We start from the raw sequence: 23796 nt of genomic DNA on the forward strand, positions 1-23796 counted from the left end.
TTTGTAAATGCACTTCTGTGTTGCCAACTGGACACGTGTCTTGCAAGGCCGTGAGGGCACTTCTATAATTAGCGTGTTAGCCGTCCATTCGGAGGGTTGTTGCCTATTGGATCCCCCATGTTTATAGATGGGGGCTTTCCTTTTTTCTTAAAAAAAAAAAAAAAAAAGAAAAGAAGAAAAGAAAAAGAAAAAAAGAAAAAAGAAAAGAAAAAGAAAAAAAAATTACAAATACTGTGCAGTACCTGGCATTTTCAACCACAGGTTGGTGGAGGGGGATGGGACAAAGAGAGAATGAGAGAGAGAGAGAGAGAGAACAATCTCTGCCTGTGGCGTATGCTCGCATGCGTGGTATGAAGAGTTCAGCAGTTGAGTCACTTCTTATCCTGTTCAGCCCGCGCCAGCATTTGCTAACTGTCTGCTCACATAGCATCTTGGCGCCAGGCTAGTTTTTCGGTTAGGAACGTTAGAAGGAAATATGAGGACAGTGTTGAATTTGCCTGCTTACTTAGTTTGGGGGGGAGAATTCAGTATGATGAGAAAAATCAGTGGTTTGGGGCATGCTTTTGTTCATGCCGTCTTGCCTGAATGTTCCACTCCAGTGTGGCCTGTAGAACTGTCCGTGTTACACGCTTGTAGGCATTGTTGACATTGGAAGGTCTGACATGCTAAGAATTAATCATGTCAATTAATATTTGAACAGCGAGAGACGACGTTTCCCACGGATACTTTGGAGGGTGAGACTTGAACAATACCTTTTCCCAAATCCTTTAACTGCCTAAAAAGAGGAAAGATTGGAGAGACAGGGTCCTTCTTGCCTTTGCTTTTCAAGAATGTTGGAGGAAGAGGAGAGTGATGACAGCTGTCCTGCTTCTGAGGAAGAAAACCGCAGTTCAGCTGCTAAGGTAAAGTGTCTCAACAGGCAACACTTCCCATGGGATGACTCATTTGCAGGGAAGACCTGTCTGGACTTCAGTCTCCAGGCAGGTGGTTTTCTCCTGCAGAGCGGTCTCCTGCCTGCCACCCTTTCTGCTGCTGTGAGCTGTTTCCTCAAAGACTTGTAGCCGTGGCAGAGCATGCAGCAGCCTTGTGGTCGGGGGGGTGAAAGAGCAGTAGGTGACAAGATAAATGGCCACATGGTTTTCTTCCTGTGAGTCAGATCTCGAGACCATAAAAGTTGATCAGCTCCTGGGTTACCTATTCTTTTGTCCTCCAGACCTTGCTCTTTGTTTCCAGTGACTTTGGCAATAGAATTCTGACTGATATGGAAGAAGGGCGTTTATTGTTCAAAATCTGCTGAAATGCTTCATCCCCTGGCTCTCCTTTCCTCCTTGTCAGGTTCCTCAAGTGTGCTTGGCGGGGAGTTGCTCAAGCGGGTCTTTTTTTCTCGTGCCGGATGCGGATGACATTCCAGGCTTGCATGTGATCTCACGCTGCCTGTTTCAACTCTGGGGGGCGGGGGGGGGGGGGGTTGTTTTTTTGGTTTTTTTTCCCCCAGTTGTGGTGTATGGCATTGGGACTGCGCTGTGATGAAGACTCCGAGTGTGGTGCTGGAACGCAGGCTGTACTGCTGGAGATGCAGGCATGTTTGATTTTTAAGCTGGTTGCGTTTTTTTTTCAGTGACCTTTGAGAGATTGTCGCAAATGTTGCTGCAGTAGCTCTTCAGAGACATAGTAAGATGTGATTGTGGTTTGAAGAGTGAAAGTGAGGAAACAGAAGGAGGTTTGACTAAGGTTGTTTGAGAAGCAGGCAGCTGTTGGTTTTCCTTGGCGCAAAGGAGGGGGAAAGGGTGCGTGCGCTCCTGGATGTTGTAACGTAGGTGAAGCCAGGGTCAGACTGCGTGCAGGCAGTGCTTCTCAGGAGCTTTGCAGAAGCAGAGCCGGGCGTTTGTGACATTAGGTATTGCTGTCTACTCAAAGACGTTCCCGAGGAAAAACTGCAGGCCTGGTAGAAGAGAAGTGAGAACGTTTCCCTGTGTGGGTACAGAGGAGAGAAGTACTTTGCAAGGTGTTGCCTGCCTGTGCAGAGGCTGCTTGTTTCTGTTCTTTCCAACGCTTTTGGCTGGCCTCTTTTAGGAAGAATCACCCGAACGGAAGGGAGAGGAGGCTACTGGTGGTCGTCAAGTTGCGGATGCTGCAGAAGCCCCTGCTGGTGTGAGAGGTGAGTTAATAAACATTGATCCGCTTTGTTTCTTTGCTAGTTGTGCCGAGTCGATGACTGGAAATGGTGATCTGCTTGTGAGACGGTACGGCACCCCCTTTTGCCCTTGCCAGCAAATGCCAGGGGGGAAGGTGGAGGGTAGCGAATGTCAGTTGAGGGAGTTGTTGTGTGGTAGTGCTAGGTAAGGAGCGTTGTTTCTTGGTGACTTGCCACGCTGACCAATGGGAATGAGTACCCCGTTTCCCTGGGCCTGTGATGTGCTGGTCTGGGCTGCAGTGGCTGCATCTTTGAGTTTGTGTGTGTGTGTGTTTTGTGGGGTGGGAACTGCTTATCACCACTGTTTCCGTCTGGGCTGTTAATAACTCCTGGGCTGTATGTCTCTGAGCAGTGCGGTGCTGCCTGAGCAATCAGCCCCTCCAATCCCCTGAGACACGTAGTGGAGAGAGTGTTGGGAGGGAGTGTGGGGGTTCTCCAGTTCGCTGTGCCTGAAGGGAGATGGCACGTGGAGGACCCCGATCTTTGGTGGAGGGGGCGTATGGTGATGTCACTTATCTAGCAAAACTGCACCCACAGGAACAATCACCCAGTAAGTCCTGCCAGCCTGCACCTGTCCCCAAAACCACAGGCACAAAGCAGTGCAAACCAGGATCTGCGCGCAAGGCCCAGTGCCCACTGCTTTGCAGGACATCTGTCCCAGGAGAGCAGGAGATGGGTAAAAAGGACCCACGAGCTCCAAAACTTGAGGGTCACACAGTAAAAATCCTGCAGATTTCCTGCAGTAAAAATCCTCAGGAGTGGAGGGGGAAAGAGAGCACCGTTTTCAAACTGCGTTGCTGCAGGTGGGTCCCTTCTCTGCATCTGAAAACTCAGGGGAGCTGGAAACTGCTTTGGTGCCTTGCTGAGAAGTGTGGTCACAAGGCCGCACTGAGGAGGTGAGAATGGAAAAGAGGCAGGCTCACAAAAGCAGTGATATGTGATCCGAAAACGCAGCAATTTGTAATGTGAATGCTTCCCATTACAGGACAGTTGCTGAGTCTCCTCCAAGACAAAGCTTCCTACAAAGGAACAAGAAGAATGAGGAGAAGAGATATGAAGGTAGAAGATTAATGAGTATATGTGAATGATGTGCTCTGGTGTTGAACGGTTTTTGAATAGACTGCTAAGCAGCCAGATTTCATCTGATTACACAATGTCATAGAGCTTCCTACTGGGAGTTTACAGTGCTGTTGTTACTTAGTAGACGACTCATTCTCAGTTACTTAAAGAACAGGCACTAATTATTGTTGGAATAAATTTGGTCTCTTCCAAAGGCCATTTTAGTCTTGCAGACCAGGCATTCATTAACACCGCTAGACTTGACGGGTGGGAGAAGTGATGGAATATTATTTCAATGTGTGTTTTGCCATGTGTGCTTTGGTGCACGCGTCAGGAGCGGTTTGCCGAGGTTGCAAGGCTGAAGTAGCTCCTTGTGTCTGAAGACATAGCAAATGGTTAGGTTGACCTCCATAGCTGGCTGCTTTCGCTGCTGCTCGGCCAGGCCTGGAGCATGGCAGTCCTTCTCAGCTTCCAGGTCTCCAGTTGCGACATAGGAAAAACAAATGCCAAAGGGATCAAAATGTGGCCACGTGTCAGATTGTGGCAAGCTGAGTGAATCTAACTGAAAGCAGATCACTACAGCTGTTAGAAGAGACCACAGTGAGAGGCTGGAACAACTGCACCTCATCAACACCCAGGTGTTAGGAGGTAGCTGGTGACACTTGGTGAACAACCAGTGTCACAGGAGTCCCCTCACTCTGGCCAAGGCTGTGGTGTGACTTTCGGCAGCGGTGTAAGGAATTGCCAGTCTTGGCTGCTCATTCCTTCCCTCAGGCTGCCTTCTGCATCAGACTGACAAAAGCATTTGTGCAGCAGTGGAGGGAGCCAACCCCAGAAAACTGATTCCATGGAGAAATATTCCCTTTCTCCTGCTGGAGCATTTCTACAGTTATGGTTCAGCATGGGCAGCACAACCACCTGTACTGGTCCAGAGAGAGACAAAGGGAAGGCATGAACTAATGGTGGCAAGGGTGTTAGTACGGTGACAGATAGTTTGGCCCTGTCACCCAAAGAAGGGTATCTTACTGACTGATGCCTATGGGGTGCTTTCTCAGCAGCTCTCCTGAGGATGCCCAGAAGAGATGAAGAAATGGTCGGGGAAGTGGAGAAGTTCCCCAAGCCTCTTTCTTTGTGACTTGGAATGGAAATCAAGATTCCATTGGCTCAATTAATTTGTCCATTTGTCACTGCTGGCATCATGTCTCACAACACGATTTTCCATCTAAGAAAGTTGTTCCCATCTTTGTGTCTTTGTGCATGGAGAAGTTGCATACATTCTACAGTACTTTTCTTGGTGAATGTGGTCAAAGGAAGACTACAGTGAAAGGTCAAATAAGGCCAGACTCAGGCAAAAGGCTCATTAAACTGGGTAGCATGTCCTTCTCGATAAAACTGAGCCTGCAACTTGAGAATGGAGTCCCACTGGAGACATTTGTGCCCTTTCTTTTTGAGCTGTAAGAGCAAAAAACTTCTACTAGTGGGATTTTATCCAAATTTGTCTTGGCAGCCTGGACTGATAGTTTAGGTACAGCTCTGCAATCACACTAGCTGCTGCAGGTGTGCAGGTGTCACCCATGCAGTGCAGAGGGCCGTAAGTATCCCTGTGATAGTGCTGCACAAGCTGATTTCGTAGCTGCAAGCAGTACAGACATGTCAATGGAAGGTTCCCATCATCGTCACCAGGAGCATTGCTGGTTTGAAATACATCCAATGAAAACTTAGAATTCATTTTGGGTACTTTGTCTCCCTCAAGTTCCATCCCAATTTCCATCCATTTTCCATGAAATCCCAGTTTTTTATTTCCCTAATCCCCCCACCCCCCAATATGGCCACAGTGCGTTTCAGTCACCATTTGATCTTAGAAGAGCTTAAAACTATGTTTTCTGTTCTTCCTAGTTACTCTATTCTTTAAAAATGTCGAAGGCCTTTAGTTTCTTTCTCTGCTGTGGAAAAATACATTAAAACACAGCCAGAAAAGTGTACAGAGTATTATGTTTTGTAACAGCTTCTTTTCCGTTACCAAAACATCAAAACATTCAATGCATGTGCTGGGGATGTATTTATTTGCACTCATCTGGGGAAGGGATAGGCCTTCACGGCACATTGCTCCTCTCTTCAGAGAGCACCAATACCAGGACTTTTCTTTGGCATTTTTTAGCATCATCCAAGCACCAGAATGGGAGGAGGCTCCCTTGGCATTTGCCTCCCCTTACATGTGCTTTGCGCATTTTATGCAGGTTGTCTTCCATGAGTCCTCTCACCTTCCCTTGGTGCACAGAGTGACATCTAATACACTCACTGGTGATATGGCAATCCACCTGCCAGAGCAGTGTGCTCCTACATGTATGCTCAGGTTGTGCCAAGGGTCCTATTCCCTCCCTGAGGAAGAAGTGTGCAAGGAGGACAAGCACTGCAGAAGAAGATGCAAATCTGAAACGGTGTCTTCAGACAGTCAGAAGCTCAGGCTTTTGTGTTTGTGCAGGAGTCAGCACAAGAAAGGTGCGATTTAGTCCTCGGGTACTGTGGATGACAAATGTGTATTAATTAACTATTAGTCTACTGAGTGAGCAGCATTTACATCAGTCTGGCAATGGAAAACCACTTCAAGATTAATGCATGACATGTTTCCTTTGACATTCCTGCCCATTGCCAATGAGCACAGAGTGCCCTTAGGGCAAATGGGAATGGGACCTCTTCAATCTGCCTTTTGCTGTGTCACTGTACTTTGCAAAGTCTGTTAAACCCATGACATATGGGTTTATTTTTTGTTGTAAAGAAAGTTAGTAGGCACAAAAAGAGGATGAATATGCCCTGCCTTTAGTAACGTGCTGGAGAAAATGAAGCTTACCAGTAACATGGTCCCTTGTAGCACCCATGCTTGTATAGCACAAGCTGTCACTGCCATGTAGCATGTGAGCCATGTCATTTTTCAGCCCCCAAAGAAAGCTCATCTTTGAGATCACAGAGATGCAATGGCAGTAGGAATCACTCTCTAGCCTAGTGTTCAATGGAGATGGTGCCATATAGATGGGGGAAAGTATGCTGGGAAATTCATTCCCCAGTACACAGGGGAAATAAATCCTGTAACACCATCACTGTAGTGACTAGGGTTTGGTGCCTGAGTTTTCCCAGCTGATTCCCATGGTGCAGTCTATCTCCAGGGCTGGGATGGGTGGAATGAATTTATGTTAGTTAAGTCTCTGTCCATAGTGCGGGGTGTGTCCTACAATCACTCCACAAGCAAACAAGTAGATTTACAAAAAAAAGTCATTCAGTATTGAACTCTTGGCTAAGAATTTCCTCCTTTACCTTTCTTTTGCTCCCTCCCTAGAGCTCTGCAGTTTCTTGCAGCCAGTCTTCCCAACTCTGTTGAGCCTGGTCCTCAAAGCTTCCCCATGCCCTCTGCAGGGGCTCCAGCTGCAGACATATTTATTTGTTTATTTATTTATTTTTGTTGTTAGCTTTACAACACAGGGTGCTTCCACTTGTAATGTTCAGGGCTTCTTTTAGGATTGCTATAACCAGGTTCTTGGTCAAGAGAAACCCAAACCACTAGGAGGGAGGTGGATAATTAGGCAGAGGTGGGACCCAATCCAGCATTCTCAGAGGAACAGTGCATCCTCGGGCATGACATCTGCCCTGCCTCCTTGCCTTCCTGCCTGGGAGGTCCGGGGAAGAAATGAACTCTTGTTAGTGAAGAGAACTGCTCTTCTCTCAGAAACTTGTTGCTGTTTTCCGTGTGCACTTTTTGCCATCTAGTGGCAGCAACATATTGGTTGGCTGCCCTGCGATGCTGTCTGATGGCCACGATGTGCTTCTCTGTGGTGCTGCAGCAATAGCTCGCAGTCCTCTTGGATGCCCGGACTTCTTTTTTTCTTTGAGAGCAGTAGGGCGAAATGATGACTAGCTGAAGATGTACGTAGTTTGTCTGGCTACTGTTACCGTAAAGTACATCTTTTCTCAACGGGTTTTTTTGATGTCATCTTTTCAATTGATTTTTCAGCTCTAAGAAACTCACTAGAACTGTTCTGGATTTATTTTACTCTCTAATTTTCAACAGAAAAATGGCTTTAAAAAATGCCTATAAGAGAATTCCTGTGATACTGACTTAAAAACTGGAAAAACTGAAAAGAAATTCTTCATTTTAAAAGGCCCTAATGGTTGCTTTTTAGTTTTTCATATCAAATTAAAACATCTTCTGTTTTATCAGTTTAATGTGAATCTTTCTCTGCATGATGTCCTGTGATGCCTCATGGGAGATGTAGTTCAGATACCATTTCTTCCCATTTTTTCCACATAAAGCACACTCCTTGGCTGGATTACATTTTCCATTGTTTCTGTCTCTGCTTAAGTTGTTCTAATATGTCATGGGATTTCTGTAAATATGGCGTGTAACAGGAAATTAAGTCCTGAAGAAAATGGCTGTCAGAATTCCACCTCTAAGAAGTTCTCTGGCAGATCAGGTAGACACAGTTCAAAGCAATGGGGAACAATACTACTATGAGCTATTAAAACTTCTGCTCAAGTAGTCACTTGGGCTTTGGAGATTATAGGGTGAGGACACAGTTCTCCCTTTTTGCCCAGGTCCCTGCTCCCCAATCTGTCTGTGTCCCATGTTGGAGGGTGCAGTACAAAGGGTCACTACACCCCACTTTATATGAGCCCAGCACAGCTCTCTGCCTCAGCCACTCCCCTCTGGGATATATAGACCTCTCTGACTCCACATACCCCAAAATTCTGTCCTGGTGCTTTGGTGCAACAGGAAGAAGTGCTGCCAGCTGGAAAGAAGGGAGAGAAAGTCCACTGTTACATAAAACTACAGGACTGTTCAAAATCAGTGCTTTTATGAAACTTAATAGATTTTTGTGTTAATTTAAGCAAACACTGATTATCTGATTGTACGAACACCTTGCTGCTAAGGTGGAGATGAATCCTGAAAGATAACACTATAGGACTGCTAAAATAGAAAGTCATATTTTGATGGGAATGTTTGTTCCATGGGTTACTCCCAGCACAATTAGGCATGCTCCAAAATGCAGCAGTTGTGCTGAGGAGGCAGGTAGTTAAACCATCTGCAGAGAACTGGTGCTAGATAGCCTTAGAGGAGTCCCCCTCACTGAACTACAGTGCTGCTGAGCTATAGGAGTCATATGTGACCAGCTTCTTGAGCTTCCACCCACTTTTGTACCAGGATATGGTTTGGAAATGTCTGTCTTTATTTATGGCTTGTTCTAGCTCTTGACAAGAGAAGTTAGAGGCCTGCTATTGGTCACCCTGCATCTGAAAGATGGTATGATCCCATCAGTTAGCAAGTTTGATGGGAACAGTGTCCATCTATGTTACTGTTGAGGTATTGGGTCCTAAAGCAATCATTAAGAAGCTTCAGCAATTCATCCATGTTCTCAGTGCATGTTACTGAGACACATCTTGTGTTGCCCTTGGTCATGGATGGTAAGTGCCAAAAGGCTGTAGCAGATAAGTCCCAAGTGTTTTGGGACATATGCCATGCAGAGGAGTAGTCATGACACCAAGTATAAATATTCTTGGAGTGTTTCAGACGTGTCCTGAAAAATGGTCTCAGAGTGGTCTTTTATGTATTTTACTGGGGCAACCCTCAGGAGCAGTCTTCCAGAGTACTCCTGAAAGGGTCAAATACTCTCCAGTAAGTTATAGTGGTTGAAAAATATTATACAATACTTTATTTACCTTTAATAAGCAGGTTTTTCTGTTAATGCATTTTTCTTTGCTCCAAGACAGGCATTTTTCCCCAAGATACATAAGCATTGTGTGGAAGCCAGTCAGGTTAGAGGCAATATTCAAATCATAGCTCAAAGTAGCACTGGAGATTAGGTAATATGGTAGTTCTACATTACATGGCAGTATAGTTTTCTTAGCATAATTAGATTACGTTGCCACAGCTATATTTGCTCCCATAAGCAAGTGTTCTTGTTTAGTGGTATCCTCACCCTATCCATCAATATGCAGTGAGGACAAACTCTCAGTCCTGCCTCATTTGATTTGAGTCCACAGAAATGTTTCCCCGCTGAGTTCCAGTGGCTCACCTCTCCAGTTGTTTTCCCCTAATGAAAACTTCACAGATGGCTACTGCCCAATTGCTACACCAACTCCAGATGTCTCTGTTGACAGGTGCTTGTTTAGCATGCATCTGTGGTGATTTAGGATGATACTGCCCCGAACTGCTGCTTGTTGCCTTCCACTCAGAGTGAAAGGTATTGCCTTTCACCTGTGTGGTTCATGTAAACATTCCCTGATGGGCTTGACTATTTAAAGCCATCAAGTGGATTTTGCCTGAAGCAAATAAGGAAGCACTACACAAAACAATCCACAGGCTTTGTGCGATAGCCTTAAATGGGGATACTGGCTGCTGTTTGCAAAATTACTCTCTGTTTACATCCAGTTGTGGAGTAGTAATTCTGACAGAGGGGCAGTAACCAACAGCCGAAAGTGGCAGTCTTTCACTGCTCCAGTGGAAAGGGTTGAATATCCATAGCCCAAGTGCTGCACAATACAAGCAATTGATGTCTCTTCCATGCTCCTTCTTGGGATAAGCATTTTATTTCTAAAAATCTGTTGCTGCAAGACAAGAACTTGAACTGAATTTTAAGAAGCCTAGCAAAGAAAGAAAGGAAGGAAAAGAACAGCAGCAAAGATGTCTTGAATGTGCATTTCTATTATTGGGGTACTAAATCTTGCATAATAAATTGATGAATTAATGAGTTAATGCATAATGAACCCATCAAACATAAATGTTACATATTTACGCACCTAAGTAGTCCAAGTAAGTAAGCCACATTGCCTGCTCCAGATCATCTACCCCATTTTATCTGCTTTTTACTGCAGAACATGGTTACCTACTGTGCCAAGCTGGGGATAGAGCATTCTCCTTATCTTTAAATGTCGTGCTGTAAATAAGGAATGATGGTCTTTCACCTCCACCTTACGTTTGGCAGTTTTCCTGTTCCAGTAAAGCATTTATTTCCTTATATTCTATTGCGTCAAAGCCTTGTAATGTTTATATTTGTTTGTTTGTTTGTTTGTTTGTTTTTTGCAATCCAACTTCCGCTGCTTTTTCTGTCCAGGGGACGTGTTTTTCAATACTCTTAAGACGATCCACCCTTACAAAAAATTTTCAAGCCACTTAGTTTTAAATGAAAAAAGATCACAGGATGAAAGTAAAAGGCTCATTTAACAAGTAAAACTTGTATTGGTTTGAGCCTCACCCTTCATTCATTGCCATTGATTGTAAATGGCCATTTAAGTATCTGAGAGAAGCTGAGAAACAGTCCTGTACCTGTAAGAGTGACATAAACAGGTGTCAAATTCTTCTCTTGGCCCTTTCATAATTAATTAAAAGGAATAGCTGGAAATAGTAAGACAACCCTTCCTCTCTGGCTGGTGCTCAACTGGCTGTATCTCGTACTCTGAGGAATACACAGTTACTCTGTTCTTTGGGTATTGAATAGTTTGCTACACTGGTTTGCTATGTCTGTATAGAGCCCATTGCAAAAGGCTGTGAATTGTGCTATTGCACAATTATAATAATTTCCATTTTTTTCCCCTGAAACAGGCCTGACCTGTAACTAGAGGAAAAATTGACACTGTGTTATTTTACTAGCCTTCAGCAATTATTGCAAGGACAACTATCTTTTCTGTAATTGGATAAGAGGCAAATAAGGCAAATAAATGACGAACACTAAGGTATCTAGTGAAAGACAGTGCAACACCTCCCTAAATTTCAGGATTGCAACTGGTAGTTACATTTTATCAACATATTTAAAAGGCAGTTAAAAAAAGAATCATCCAAACGGTATAAAACCGGAAAGTGTAGGTTAAATTTGGTTTTCAGCATCAGGTTTTTAAAACATTGATTTCTATATTTGCAGACAACTCAGAATAACGTTATGCTAGTGGAAGAAAGAAAATACAGGGTATGAATTTTACATGGTCTACTGAAAGGATTACTTTTAGTAATGAAAATATTAATATTCTGAGAAATATTTTCTAAATGATGTGAAATCACTGGGTGCATTTCTTTGTTCTGTCTCTGGGTACCACTGTTATGCCACGTATTTACTTTTTTGTCTGGTTAGTTTCTACTTAACAAGATTTTAAAGGGGACTATCACAAATCAATCAATTTCTTCTTAGTAACAAAGACTGGAGCCTTTCTTGCCTTTTGCTGTATATGTCCAGTCACAGTGGTCCTTGCTATATGCCTTGCAGTATTTGCGGATTTCTTTATATACATACGTATGTATGTACATACATAGTTGAATAAATATGTTTACATAACAAAATTGTTAGGCTATTTAAAATGTGCAGCTAGCTTTGGAATATAAGTATTGTTTGTTTTCAAAGGGAATTATGCTCGTAAACCACTTACTTAGGAAAAATATCCCCTCCCATTTGTTTATGCAGAAAACAAAACAAAAAAAATGAATTCACTGTTGTAATAATTAATTCTAATTCACCAAGGATCTGATCCAGAATATAATAACTTTTTCTCCTTGTTCCAAGGAGGGGGCAAGGCTGAGAAAAACAAGTGTCTTTTCTCATAAAAAAGCCACACAGGGATAGTTGAAGTGCCTTGTTCATCACAAATAACATGCCCATTTCAGGGTAGTATGACACATCAAAAAGCTCCTCTCCACACATAGCCACTCCAGGCAACACAGTGTAGACCAGCAGTGAACCCCAGTGCTCTTCCTGGGCATCTGATATCTATTGTCAGCCTCTTCACCAGGCTGCTTGTGTTTGTCACCCAGGAGAGATTTTATGGATATAGCATTGTGTAAAAAGAAAGAATAACCTCTTCAGAGAAACCTAACACATTTTGACTTTCCTACCCTCAGACCTGAGCTCAGTAGGATGTCTCTAGATTTAACCACACTACAAAAAAGAGAGAATAATAATCCATGAAAGCGGGACTTTCACAGTTCTTGCCACTCTTCCTCTAGGGCCTTTTGCTTGTCTGCCTAGTTCAGCACCTTGAGTGCAATAGCCTTTGACTTAGCCGAATCCCATCCCAGCAATAGGGATCCTAGCCATGCAGCCAAATTTCTCCTATTCCCACTGGAAATTTTTGTTTCTATATTGTCATTTGTTTGTTTTCTGAAGTTCTGGTGAGCTTCAGCTATGGGCGAACCACCATTTCTGCTGAAGTACCACTAGATTTCCATATTATCTAGCATCAGCTTAATATATCTGAATATTTCCTGGGTTTTCACTGGCTGGCCACTTCTCCTTTCTCTGCAGAAGTACAATATATAGGAATCAGTAGAGTATACAAGTTCAATGGTTTCCTCGTGATGCATTTTATTGCACAGGTCACTAATCACTATTATCTACTACTGAAAAATTAGTTGTGCCAGGTCTGTCAAAAGGCTCTGGAGTAATTGTTTATGTCTAGATGACTAGCTATCCAGCAATCATTTAAGATTAAAAATAGTGGACTCCATCTTATTCTGTACATTATATGCTCAAGTTCTGCTGGATAGCAACACAAGTAACTTAGCAGGTGCTGCAGTCTAAAAAGAGGAGGCTAAAACAGGTATGAAGAAATAGAGAATGCAAGAGAGGAAGTTAGAAATGGGAGTACTCCAGAGAAAAATGTCAAAAAGAGGCCAATAAACAGAGTCTGTAAAATGTGAGTTATTTGCCTCAATTGTATGCTTCATTGCAAAAAGGAGGACAACTAAGTTTGTGCTTCCGTTTATGGCAGAGATGTTCAGGGAACAACAGCCTATATTGCATCAAGGTTTGCCACTTTTGAAGTAAAATCCCAGCCACCTCAGACACAGAGCAATCATGCAGAGGCTGAACACAGGCTCAGAAACTCAATGAGTTGGAAACAAGGCCAATCCACAGCAGAGTAAAACCAGGCAACTTTCAAGTGAGACAGCTTCCAGCAGGGGTAACTGGTGAAGTTGCTCTGGTTCCCACAGTCACAGGCATTTGGACAGGCTGGCTACCTGTCCTGTTTTCACTGAGATAGTTTAGGAATTACATCCCTTTGTCCCCACCCTGGTTGACACACAACCTGGGTATCAAATCCTCCAAATCAGCATTCCTCCTCATCTCTTTCTCCAAGATAGTCTCCTTAAATCTGCAAAAGGTGCCACTGATGCCCCCAGCCCCTGCAGGAAAACTATCTCCTCAGTCACCTGGCACTGACTAAACCTCCTGCTTGCCATGGTCACTCCTTCTGCTTCCAAAAAGCAGCACCCTCCACAACCCAGTGAGGCCCCACTTCCCACGAGAGCTGTTCATGAACCCCATCACATAAACAATGTCCCCACAACACAGTCCCCCTGGCTCCAGAACATGCTGCATGACTGCTGATCCCCTCTGCCTTTTCTCTGCCTAACATTGGGGTGGAAAAGTTACAACTCCAAAGTCAGCACTGGAGGAAAGGTGCTATCTTTCTCATTAGTTTCATAATTATGAGGAAAAATGGGGATACAGCAGATCAGCTTAGGGCAGAGCATATATCTGTCAGTGAAGAGCATCAACTTTCAAACAATTATTATAAAATACTTTCCAACCTTTTTCACAATTCATTGGTCAAAATCTCCAGAAGGTTTGGAACAAAGATATCTATGTCTTTTTTTGACTGCAGAAAGAATTGTGGCATCTTGAGAGAATTTTTTGTGACACAGGTTTGGAACCAGTTCAGTGCCCGCTTTAATAAATAATGTTAAAAGGTGCTTAGAGGCAGACAGCTGTTCTGGGATGGGAAGCTGTATTACACATCACTGGTGAACATCTTTAAAGCCAAGCGATTGGGTCACTGGAAGGGCAAACCTGCATTTGTTCTAACTATTTCATGTGAGCATTGCAACAGAATCCCCTCGTTCAAAATACTTTAGTGTCTAAGTGTTAAATCCTTCTAGAGCAGACTATTATTAGCAGAAGGCTGGGCTTTGTCACCAAGTGGGTCATTTTCAGTGGTTATGTGATAAGGGCTCAGATCTCATTTCTGACCCTTTGACTTGGCTTTCTGAAGGTCTCAGTTAATTATAAGCTCTCTCTGCATCAGTAGTTCTCATTGTTTCCCATGCAGTGACCACTGCGAAACTGTAAAAAAGCCGTTTCAGAACCCTGTTCCTCCTAGCCAGCAGAAAGGAAGGGTGGTCACAGATGATCAGCTGGAAGGGCAGATAGGTTAATTATTTTTGCCTGTTTGCTCACTGCCAGTCATTTTCAGGCCTCTGGAAAGAGAGACTGTAGAGAAGTTAGTGACACAGAAAGTAATTTCTCAGGCGAATTCGTTTATTTACAGTATATGCATATGTCCAGTTTAATAAAGAAGACAGCCAGGGGAGGGGGGATAGGTTGAAGCTAGCTGGTGCCCGTGGAGGCAGGAGCGCTGTGAAGCCCCGTGGCGGAGAGGAGCCCTCCTCCTGGGTTGCCGGCAGAGGTATGGCCCGGTGAGGGGCTGCCCGGTGAGGTATCGCCTGGTGAGGAGCCGCCTGGTGAGGTATTGCCTGGTGAGGGGCTGCCTGGTGAGGTATTGCCTGGTGAGGGGCCGCCTGGTGAGGGGCTGCCTGGTGAGGGGCTGCCTGGTGAAGGGCTGCCCGGTGAGGGGCCACCTGGTGAGGGGCTGCCTGGTGAGGGGCTGCCTGGTGAGGGGCCTCCCTATGAGGGGCTGCCTGGTGAGGGGCTGCCTGGTGAGGGGCCTCCCCATGAGGGGCTGCCTGGTGAGGGGCTGCCTGGTGAAGGGCCGCCCGGTGAGGGGCCGCCTGGTGAGGGGCTGCCCGGTGAGGGGCCTCCCCATGAGGGGCTGCCTGGTGAGGGGCTGCCTGGTGAAGGGCCGCCCGGTGAGGGGCCACCTGGTGAGGGGCTGCCTGGTGAGGGGCTGCCCGGTGAGGGGCCTCCCCATGAGGGGCTGCCTGGTGAGGGGCTGCCCGGTGAGGGGCCTCCCCATGAGGGGCCGCCTGGTGAGGGGCTGCCCGGTGAGGGGCCTCCCGGTGAGGGGCCGCCTGGTGAAGGGCTGCCCGGTGAGGGGCCTCCTGGTGAGGGGCTGCCCGGTGAGGGGCCTCCCCATGAGGGGCTGCCTGGTGAAGGGCTGCCTGGTGAAGGGCCGCCCGGTGAGGGGCCGCCCGGTGAGGGGCTGCCTGGTGAGGGGCTGCCTGGTGAGGGGCCTCCCCATGAGGGGCTGCCTGGTGAGGGGCTGCCTGGTGAAGGGCCGCCCGGTGAGGGGCCGCCTGGTGAGGGGCTGCCCGGTGAAGGGCCTCCCCATGAGGGGCTGCCTGGTGAGGGGCTGCCTGGTGAGGGGCTGCCTGGTGAGGGGCCTCCCCATGAGGGGCTGCCTGGTGAGGGGCTGCCTGGTGAAGGGCCGCCCGGTGAGGGGCCGCCTGGTGAGGGGCTGCCCGGTGAGGGGCCTCCCCATGAGGGGCTGCCTGGTGAGGGGCTGCCCGGTGAGGGGCCGCCTGGTGAGGGGCCGCCTGGTGAGGGGCTGCCTGGTGAGGGGCCTCCTGGTGAGGGGCTGCCCGGTGAGGGGCCACCTGGTGAGGGGCTGCCTGGTGAAGGGCCGCCCGGTGAGGGGCCGCCTGGTGAGGGGCTGCCCGGTGAAGGGCCTCCCCATGAGGGGCTGCCTGGTGAGGGGCTGCCTGGTGAGGGGCCTCCCCATGAGGGGCTGCCTGGTGAGGGGCTGCCTGGTGAAGGGCCGCCCGGTGAGGGGCCGCCTGGTGAGGGGCTGCCCGGTGAGGGGCCTCCCCATGAGGGGCTGCCTGGTGAGGGGCTGCCCGGTGAGGGGCCGCCCGGTGAGGGGCCGCCTGGTGAGGGGCTGCCTGGTGAGGGGCCTCCTGGTGAGGGGCTGCCCGGTGAGGGGCCTCCCCATGAGGGGCCTCCTGGTGAGGGGCTGCTCGGTGAGGGGCCTCCCCATGAGGGGCTGCCTGGTGAGGGGCTGCCTGGTGAGGGGCCTTCCGGTGAGGGGCTGCCTGGTGAGGGGCCTCCCCATGAGGGGCCGCCTGGTGAGGGGCTGCCTGGTGAAGGGCCGCCCGGTGAGGGGCCGCCTGGTGAGGGGCTGCCTGGTGAGGGGCTGCCTGGTGAGGGGCCTCCCCATGAGGGGCTGCCTGGTGAGGGGCTGCCTGGTGAAGGGCCGCCCGGTGAGGGGCCGGCTGGTGAGGGGCTGCCCGGTGAGGGGCCTCCCCATGAGGGGCTGCCTGGTGAGGGGCTGCCTGGTGAGGGGCCTCCCCATGAGGGGCTGCCTGGTGAGGGGCTGCCTGGTGAAGGGCCGCCCGGTGAGGGGCCGCCTGGTGAGGGGCTGCCTGGTGAGGGGCTGCCCGGTGAGGGGCCTCCCCGTGAGGGGCCGCCTGGTGAGGGGCTGTCTGGTGAGGGGCCTCCCGGTGAGGGGCTGCCTGGTGAGGGGCTGCCCGGTGAGGGGCCTCCCCGTGAGGGGCCGCCTGGTGAGGGGCTGCCTGGTGAAGGGCCGCCCGGTGAGGGGCCGCCTGGTGAGGGGCTGTCTGGTGAGGGGCCTCCTGGTGAGGGGCTGCCTGGTGAGGGGCTGCCCGGTGAGGGGCCGCCCGGTGAGGGGCCTCCCCGTGAGGGGCCGCCTGGTGAGGGGCTGTCTGGTGAGGGGCCTCCCGGTGAGGGGCTGCCTGGTGAGGGGCTGCCCGGTGAGGGGCCTCCCGGTGAGGGGCCGCCTGGTGAGGGGCTGCCTGGTGAGGGGCCTCCTGGTGAGGGGCTGCCCGGTGAGGGGCCTCCCCATGAGGGGCCGCCTGGTGAGGGGCTGCTCGGTGAGGGGCCTCCCCATGAGGGGCTGCCTGGTGAGGGGCTGCCTGGTGAAGGGCCGCCCGGTGAGGGGCCGCCTGGTGAGGGGCTGCCCGGTGAAGGGCCTTCCCATGAGGGGCTGCCTGGTGAGGGGCTGCCTGGTGAGGGGCTGCCTGGTGAGGGGCCTCCCCATGAGGGGCTGCCTGGTGAGGGGCTGCCTGGTGAAGGGCCGCCCGGTGAGGGGCCGCCTGGTGAGGGGCTGCCCGGTGAGGGGCCTCCCCATGAGGGGCTGCCTGGTGAGGGGCTGCCCGGTGAGGGGCCGCCCGGTGAGGGGCCGCCTGGTGAGGGGCTGCCTGGTGAGGGGCCTCCTGGTGAGGGGCTGCCCGGTGAGGGGCCTCCCCATGAGGGGCCGCCTGGTGAGGGGCTGCTCGGTGAGGGGCCTCCCCATGAGGGGCTGCCTGGTGAGGGGCTGCCTGGTGAGGGGCTGCCCGGTGAGGGGCCTCCCCATGAGGGGCTGCCTGGTGAGGGGCCTCCCCATGAGGGGCTGCCTGGTGAGGGGCCTCCCCATGAGGGGCTGCCTGGTGAAGGGCCGCCCGGTGAGGGGCCGCCTGGTGAGGGGCTGCCTGGTGAGGGGCTGCCTGGTGAGGGGCCTCCCGGTGAGGGGCTGCCTGGTGAGGGGCTGCCTGGTGAGGTATGGCCCGGCTGAGGCCGCCCTGGTGCCACTGCAACCTCGCTGCAAGCTCTCCCCAAGTCTCCTTCGATAAGGACGCAGCTGGCGGCGCGTGCCAGTGCTGCCGGTCCAGCTGGTGCCAGCCGGTGTCAGCGCTGCTGTTTCTTTTTCCACACTGCGGCGCCTGCGGCTGCTCCGCGGTAGAAAGCTGTTGGTGGCTTGGTGGCGAGTGGGCGGTGGCGGGAGACGCTGCGGCTGGGCTCTGCCCCCGGTGGGACGCCCCCGGTTACCTCCCTGCCCGGCTCCCCTCGGCTTCCTCTGGCTGATCAGGCCAGATTCCCCCCCCCCCCCCCCCCTTGGGCTGTAAGTCGCCACAGCTTTATGCTACAAACTCAGTGAAAGAAGGGCAGGCAGGTTCAGTGGTGCATTCCCCCTATGCGCACTAGGTACTTGGATGGTACCAGTTCAACATTTGTGTTTCTTTACCAGCTTTGCCATTTTACTTTTATATGTGCAGTCTCTATTTTGCTGTTTCACTATTACGCCAGATTAGCAATCATGCCTTGGGAGGCATTAAAGCAGAATTTTACTAATTTACACTTTGCATAATTCATTATTTTACACAGAAGTGAGTTTTCTCCCAGCCTTTCTTCTATATTCCAATCCCTCTTGAAGATGTATTTCCAATAATTAATCCATCTGAAAGGTAACCCAGATGCCTGATGCCAGATGGGAGCTGTGGTGTGCTCCAGTAGATCCCTCACTGTCCACATGGTAAATTTAGGGACATTCCTAAGGGAGCAAATTTAGACCAGAGGCACATTAAGAAAATTCATGATTTCTACAATGGTAAGTTTTAGTCTGTTAAAGGACTTAGAAGTGCTATTATCATTCTAGCAGGGCATGCTAGAATTCTATCATTTCAGGAATTAAAAAATGTGGATTTGAAACAGTTCATTTGAAAAAGAATTCTAAACTAAAGTTTTTAGTTTAGAAAAAAATGGAAATAAGTTTTCAGTTAATTTCCCAATGAATGGAGCAGTCCAGATCAGCCTGAAGGGTAGTACATGAGGCCAGGGTGGAGCTGGGGGAATCCCACTATCACTATATATAAATACATACAGCAAGGGGATCCAGATGGTGCACTCAGGACTTCCAGGATCTCTGCTAGAGTCCTCAACTGGAGCTGCCAGTCTGCTGGCTATCTCCAGGCATGCATCTGTACTGCACAAGGTCACCTGAACCAGCCTGCTCTGGACCCCCAAACACTACAGGTATGCCACTCAGTATTGCCCGAGCTAATTAACATGAGCAGAGGTTTTGGGCAAACATAGCTGTTCTGCTTCTGGGACCCAAGCTGATATCTGGATGGCACTGAACTCTGCTGTATGGCACCAAATTGGGTAGGGCAGACTGACCTTTTGTAGGGTGCCAAAGAGCTAGGGAGGTGTGCAGTTGTTCTCCACAAATGTTTTCTTGAGTGCATATACTTCTGCAGAATGTTTCAATTTTAACAAACTGGCATTTGCCACTGTGAATACATTTTGCCCCCCCCCCCAATATCTAGTTGACGCTTAATAGTTATAAATCATTGCATAAGGAACTAAACTGTTCTTGTTAAATAAATTAACAAACAACTTTTGGTGATGCATTACCTTGCTTTGTTAATGCATTTGTTCAGATAGTCAATAATTTGAGCCCCCTAATCTTTAGTGTAAATTAGTGAGGTTTGGCTGTTCCAGAATATCAGTGATAGATTTTGAATATTTAGACTAGTTTATTGGAACTACTACAGGAAATTTTTGGCAATACTGAAAATCCACTTTTAGTACAGAATGCAGCATTCATAATAACGATGGGATATAATTTCTCCTTTATATGCCAAAACACAATGACACGAGTTTTGCAGGCTTTTACCACAGATGAGGTGCGTAGGAGTGAAATTTTTTTCTGTCTGCTAAGTCATTAAGAGGAACAGTTTTATAACTTGAGCACAGGTGATAGATAGGTTTTGAGAAATAAAAGAAAAACAGAAGATAAGCATGACATCTCTCTCTGTTTCTCTCATTTACAAGATCAGGCTGCTTGTATATTAGCTGCTAATCTCTAATATGCAAAATTTTATGCTTCCTTTCCCCCTTTCCTGTTACATTACATTACAGTATTCAAAGAACTTCATAACCCTTGGGTAAAGCAAAGCAGCTAAGATGAAAATGAAGACTCTTGTGTGTTAGTATCTCTGACACTGTGAGCAATTTGGGTGCACAAGGCAGACAATACCAAATTCTTTGCCAGTATGAGAACACTGTAATCAAGTTCAGTTCTTCAGATTTTCAGTCCCTTTTCCAGCAGATATGTGACTGGAAATTCCAGGATTACCTGTTCAACTTCAATAACATTGCATACACTTCCTGAGGGTATTGTAATATCTTACACAAATATTTCATCAACCTCCATTGCCTAAGCCAACTTTGTCTCTGCTTCTGCTTCTGCTTTTTTTTTTAAACTTTACTTGTGGTCTGTGCTACTGCACATCTACCTATCCAGAATTCCACAGATCTTTTAGGACTATGACATTAAAGTTCCCTTGAGAAAGTCTTGTGATGAAATCTCCTCTTTTTTCTCCAGCTTTACTGAACCCTCCTGCAGATTCCCAGATGGCATGAATTGATCCAGCTTCACAGAAGCATGTAATTTTACATCAGCTGAGAATCTACTATAGGGTTGCATATTTTCAAGCGAGTGAGTGGCTCCATAGGGAGTGCAGCAGCCTGGTAAGAGCCATTGTTTTTATCCTCATATTCCTGCAAATCTTTAGAGATTTCTTTTGTGCACAAAAGGTTGTGTCTGGTGTAGTCATCAACCACTCACAGATTTGAATGAGATCAGCCATTGCACAGAAACCTCAGACAACCATTCTAAGAAGTCCGCATTTTCCTACATTGTCTACTCCTCTTGGCTTTTCACTGTTGAAATTCTTTCCTAAGACCACCTCCCCCCTCCCAGTTCTTTTGCTTTTCCTCGGATTTTTATGTGGAAAGACATGATCAGTTCTTCAGCACTGTAATTCATAGTGCAATTCATAGTCTTGGTAGTCTTGATCTAGCAAAGCATTTAAGTATTTGCTGATCTTTTCACTTGAAGTTAATGGTTCCAATCTCACACTCAAAAATAAACAAATGATTAAATACATTGTTGGTTCAAAGCCAAAATAAGTGCAGGTCTGTCTTCCTGAAAATCCCATTTGGTTACTAATTTGCATACTAGCACAGCATGACTTTGAAAGAATTGTCATAATGCACGAACATTGCAGTACTCCCCAGACTTCTATGTTGTGACAGCCCCATTCCTGAAAAGGAGCCAGTTGGCTGTCAGGCTAGAGATGCAGGAGTTATATGCCTCTTCCAAGGTAAGGAATGTTATCACAACACCAAAATACATGCTGTAATTTTCAGTTATGTAGTTTTCCTGCTGGAAAAAAGAAACGTACATTGGTAGCACTCCAGTGGCTGTAAACTGTAAACTACAGCAAAGGTGATAAATTAAATAAGAAGGTAAGTATGTAGATGTGAGGAACCAGATTTTGAAAAAGATGGGATGATACTTGCATTCCTAAAAGTATAGCAGCATGTATAGGAAAAAAAAAGAAAAAAAGGAGCTTATCTATTCACAATATTTTCAAAGCAACTTGTTTCAGCATGCCTAAGTACATCACACAACTGTACATGACATATTGTGTTTCACCAGTGTTATTCTAAGGCCATACCTATATAGAAATACATACCCCACGTAGTATTACAGGCTTTATGGGGGCAAGTGCATATAGCATGTATTGCCACACAAACAGCAGCATTAGAAGCAACACAACTTTTCATATGGAAGAAGACTGCCATAGTAGTACACATGACAAATCCCTTTATTGCAGAGGCTAAGACCTGGAAGGGCACAGGCACTGAGCTCATGGTGGCATTAGACATTCCAGAACAGGATTGTCTCTGGTTGCCAGCTATTCACAGTACAAAAGTAGGATAGCTGTCACTGTAACTGATGGGTACAGGTCACAAGGCAGGCTTTGGCAGAAGTCAAGTGATAAGTGCACATAGGAAGATACGAGGAGCCAGGAGACACCAGTATCTAAGCTTTCAGAAAGTTTTCCCTTCAGAAGATGATACCATTTTTTAAGGCGACAAAGTAATTTAATCAGGAGCAGAAGCACTTTAAGGCTTGCTAATATTGGCAGTGATTCATAATATTCAGAGTAAATCTTTATATTCAGACTGCTTCTTGCACAGATGCAGTTAAATGTTTTGAAACTTGTTAAATAGCTCTATGCAGTACTAGCTGTCCATTTTATTTAAAGCTACAGGAGCATAACTTGGAACATGTGCCTACTAGTGACAGTAAGTAAAACAACAAAATTCCCTAAGACAGAGAATAAGACTATATTACATACCTTTTAAAAATATTGTAATTATGGTGACATGATCTATGATACAAATTAGATTATTTCTAGTATTCTAATGACGTGAATCCTATTTTTACCCTCCAGTGAGCAATGTGTTTCTTTCTTTACATATAAAATATTCTGCATTGATCAATTTTGTCTGATTTGGCAGACAATATCATTCTGTTCCTTCCTGACTCCTACTTAAAACTCTGCATAAAATATTAACCCTAGCATTACACAGAGACAGATTTTTGCATCTAATTATTACTCATTTTGCAGCCTGGAGACAGTATTAAGAAAGACAAAGTATGATACCACTCGCTCCTTCCCAATATATGCATTCTGTCTGCTATGTTGTTGAGATGAGGATTATACTGGGATGGTGCTTCTCTTTATGAAATTCCTGTTTTACAACATCTTCCGTGTTTCACAGGATCCTGAGGGACATATTTGAGACCAGGGAATCTTAGAGAACACAGTCCAGGCATTGATTTATTGTGGGATGGGAAGAATTTGAGCTCCTTTATTAGCTCTCATTCCTGGCTTTTCCTCTGCAGTACTGACATCCAAGCGACCCCTTGGTGCCCTTCAGAGAGAACCTTCCCTCCAGGTGCTCAAGGGTACGGATAAGTAGGTGGTGGGCATCGCCCTTTTGTGCCAAGGTGGCTTCTGTCCCTGCGTCCATGTGGATGGCAGAGGGAAAAAGAAGGACCACACGTTATGAAAATACAGGTACTTAGAGCAGAGCATAGAAATGGTGCAGTTTTGTTCAAAACTAGGGTGAGAAGTGGAGATCTTTCCTTACTGTTTCATCTGAGCCTTGGGTGCATCCCCGACCCCAGGGTTTGGCTGACTTGGCTCAGACCGGCCCCAATGTGGTGCAGCTGAGTGGCCATGGAGCTGACCGCTGTGGGAAGAGCTGTGTGAGAAAGCTGTCCAATATGGGGACCTCTTGGCCTGACTGTGGACCTGTGCGTCCCTACGCCCTGCCCTAGCCATCTGGACTCTTGGCTGACCCTGCTTACCATCACCGGACCTGCTCTGCTCTTCTTGCTCAGGTCCCCTGGGACTACACCCCAGGCAGGGAGGCCACGGTCCCCGCTTGCCTTGCTGCGGCCCTTGACTCCCGGTGCCCTGGGCCTTGGTGCTCCTGACACTCCTTGCATTAGCTCTGGTAGGTGGATGTGTGTTTCTAGCCAAGCTGCCCTATAGCCAGAGGACAGAGCTGTTTCTTTGGAGTGATGGATGGGTTTGAATCCCTCCAGAGTGTGAAAGCTCAATGCAGGTCTCCTGGGATGCAGGGCTAAACCCAGGCACTGCTCTTGGAAAAGGCCTGTGGATCTGAGCAGACGGAAGCCTGAGGAGGTGCATGATTTCGGACACTGACTGATGGTGACCATTTCTTGTTGCTAGTTAAGGCAGCTCTCTAAGTGGTGTGCTGGCTGGTTTGGATCCTTCATCTGAGATGTCTGACTCAGCATGGCTCTTGTGTGAGGCTCTTAGGCTCCTTGGGCAGTGGGCAGTTACATTACTTTTGTTAATGAGCTGCATGCCAAACTTCAAGGTCATCACGGGGATATTTACAGACATTTTAAGATGCCCACAGGCGAAACACATTCTATATAGAAATTTTACAGCCATGTAGACTCCAATACAATGACATACTAATGGGCCTGCAAGGTACCAGACTTAA

At 47.6% G+C, this 23796-nt stretch overlaps 1 protein-coding gene across 1 annotated transcript; it reads left to right on the forward strand.

Moving 5' to 3' along the window:
- Positions 1 to 8697: 8697 nt before the first annotated feature.
- On the forward strand, positions 8698 to 17692 carry LOC136992272 (collagen alpha-5(IV) chain-like). Its single transcript, XM_067298272.1, has 2 exons — positions 8698 to 8704; positions 14691 to 17692. Exons 1-2 carry the CDS (start codon positions 8698 to 8700, stop codon positions 17690 to 17692), a joined length of 3009 nt encoding a protein of 1002 aa, XP_067154373.1.
- Positions 17693 to 23796: the final 6104 nt, after the last annotated feature.

Source organism: Apteryx mantelli, chromosome 1 (genome assembly GCF_036417845.1).
Source record: "Apteryx mantelli isolate bAptMan1 chromosome 1, bAptMan1.hap1, whole genome shotgun sequence".
Taxonomy (NCBI): domain Eukaryota; kingdom Metazoa; phylum Chordata; class Aves; order Apterygiformes; family Apterygidae; genus Apteryx; species Apteryx mantelli.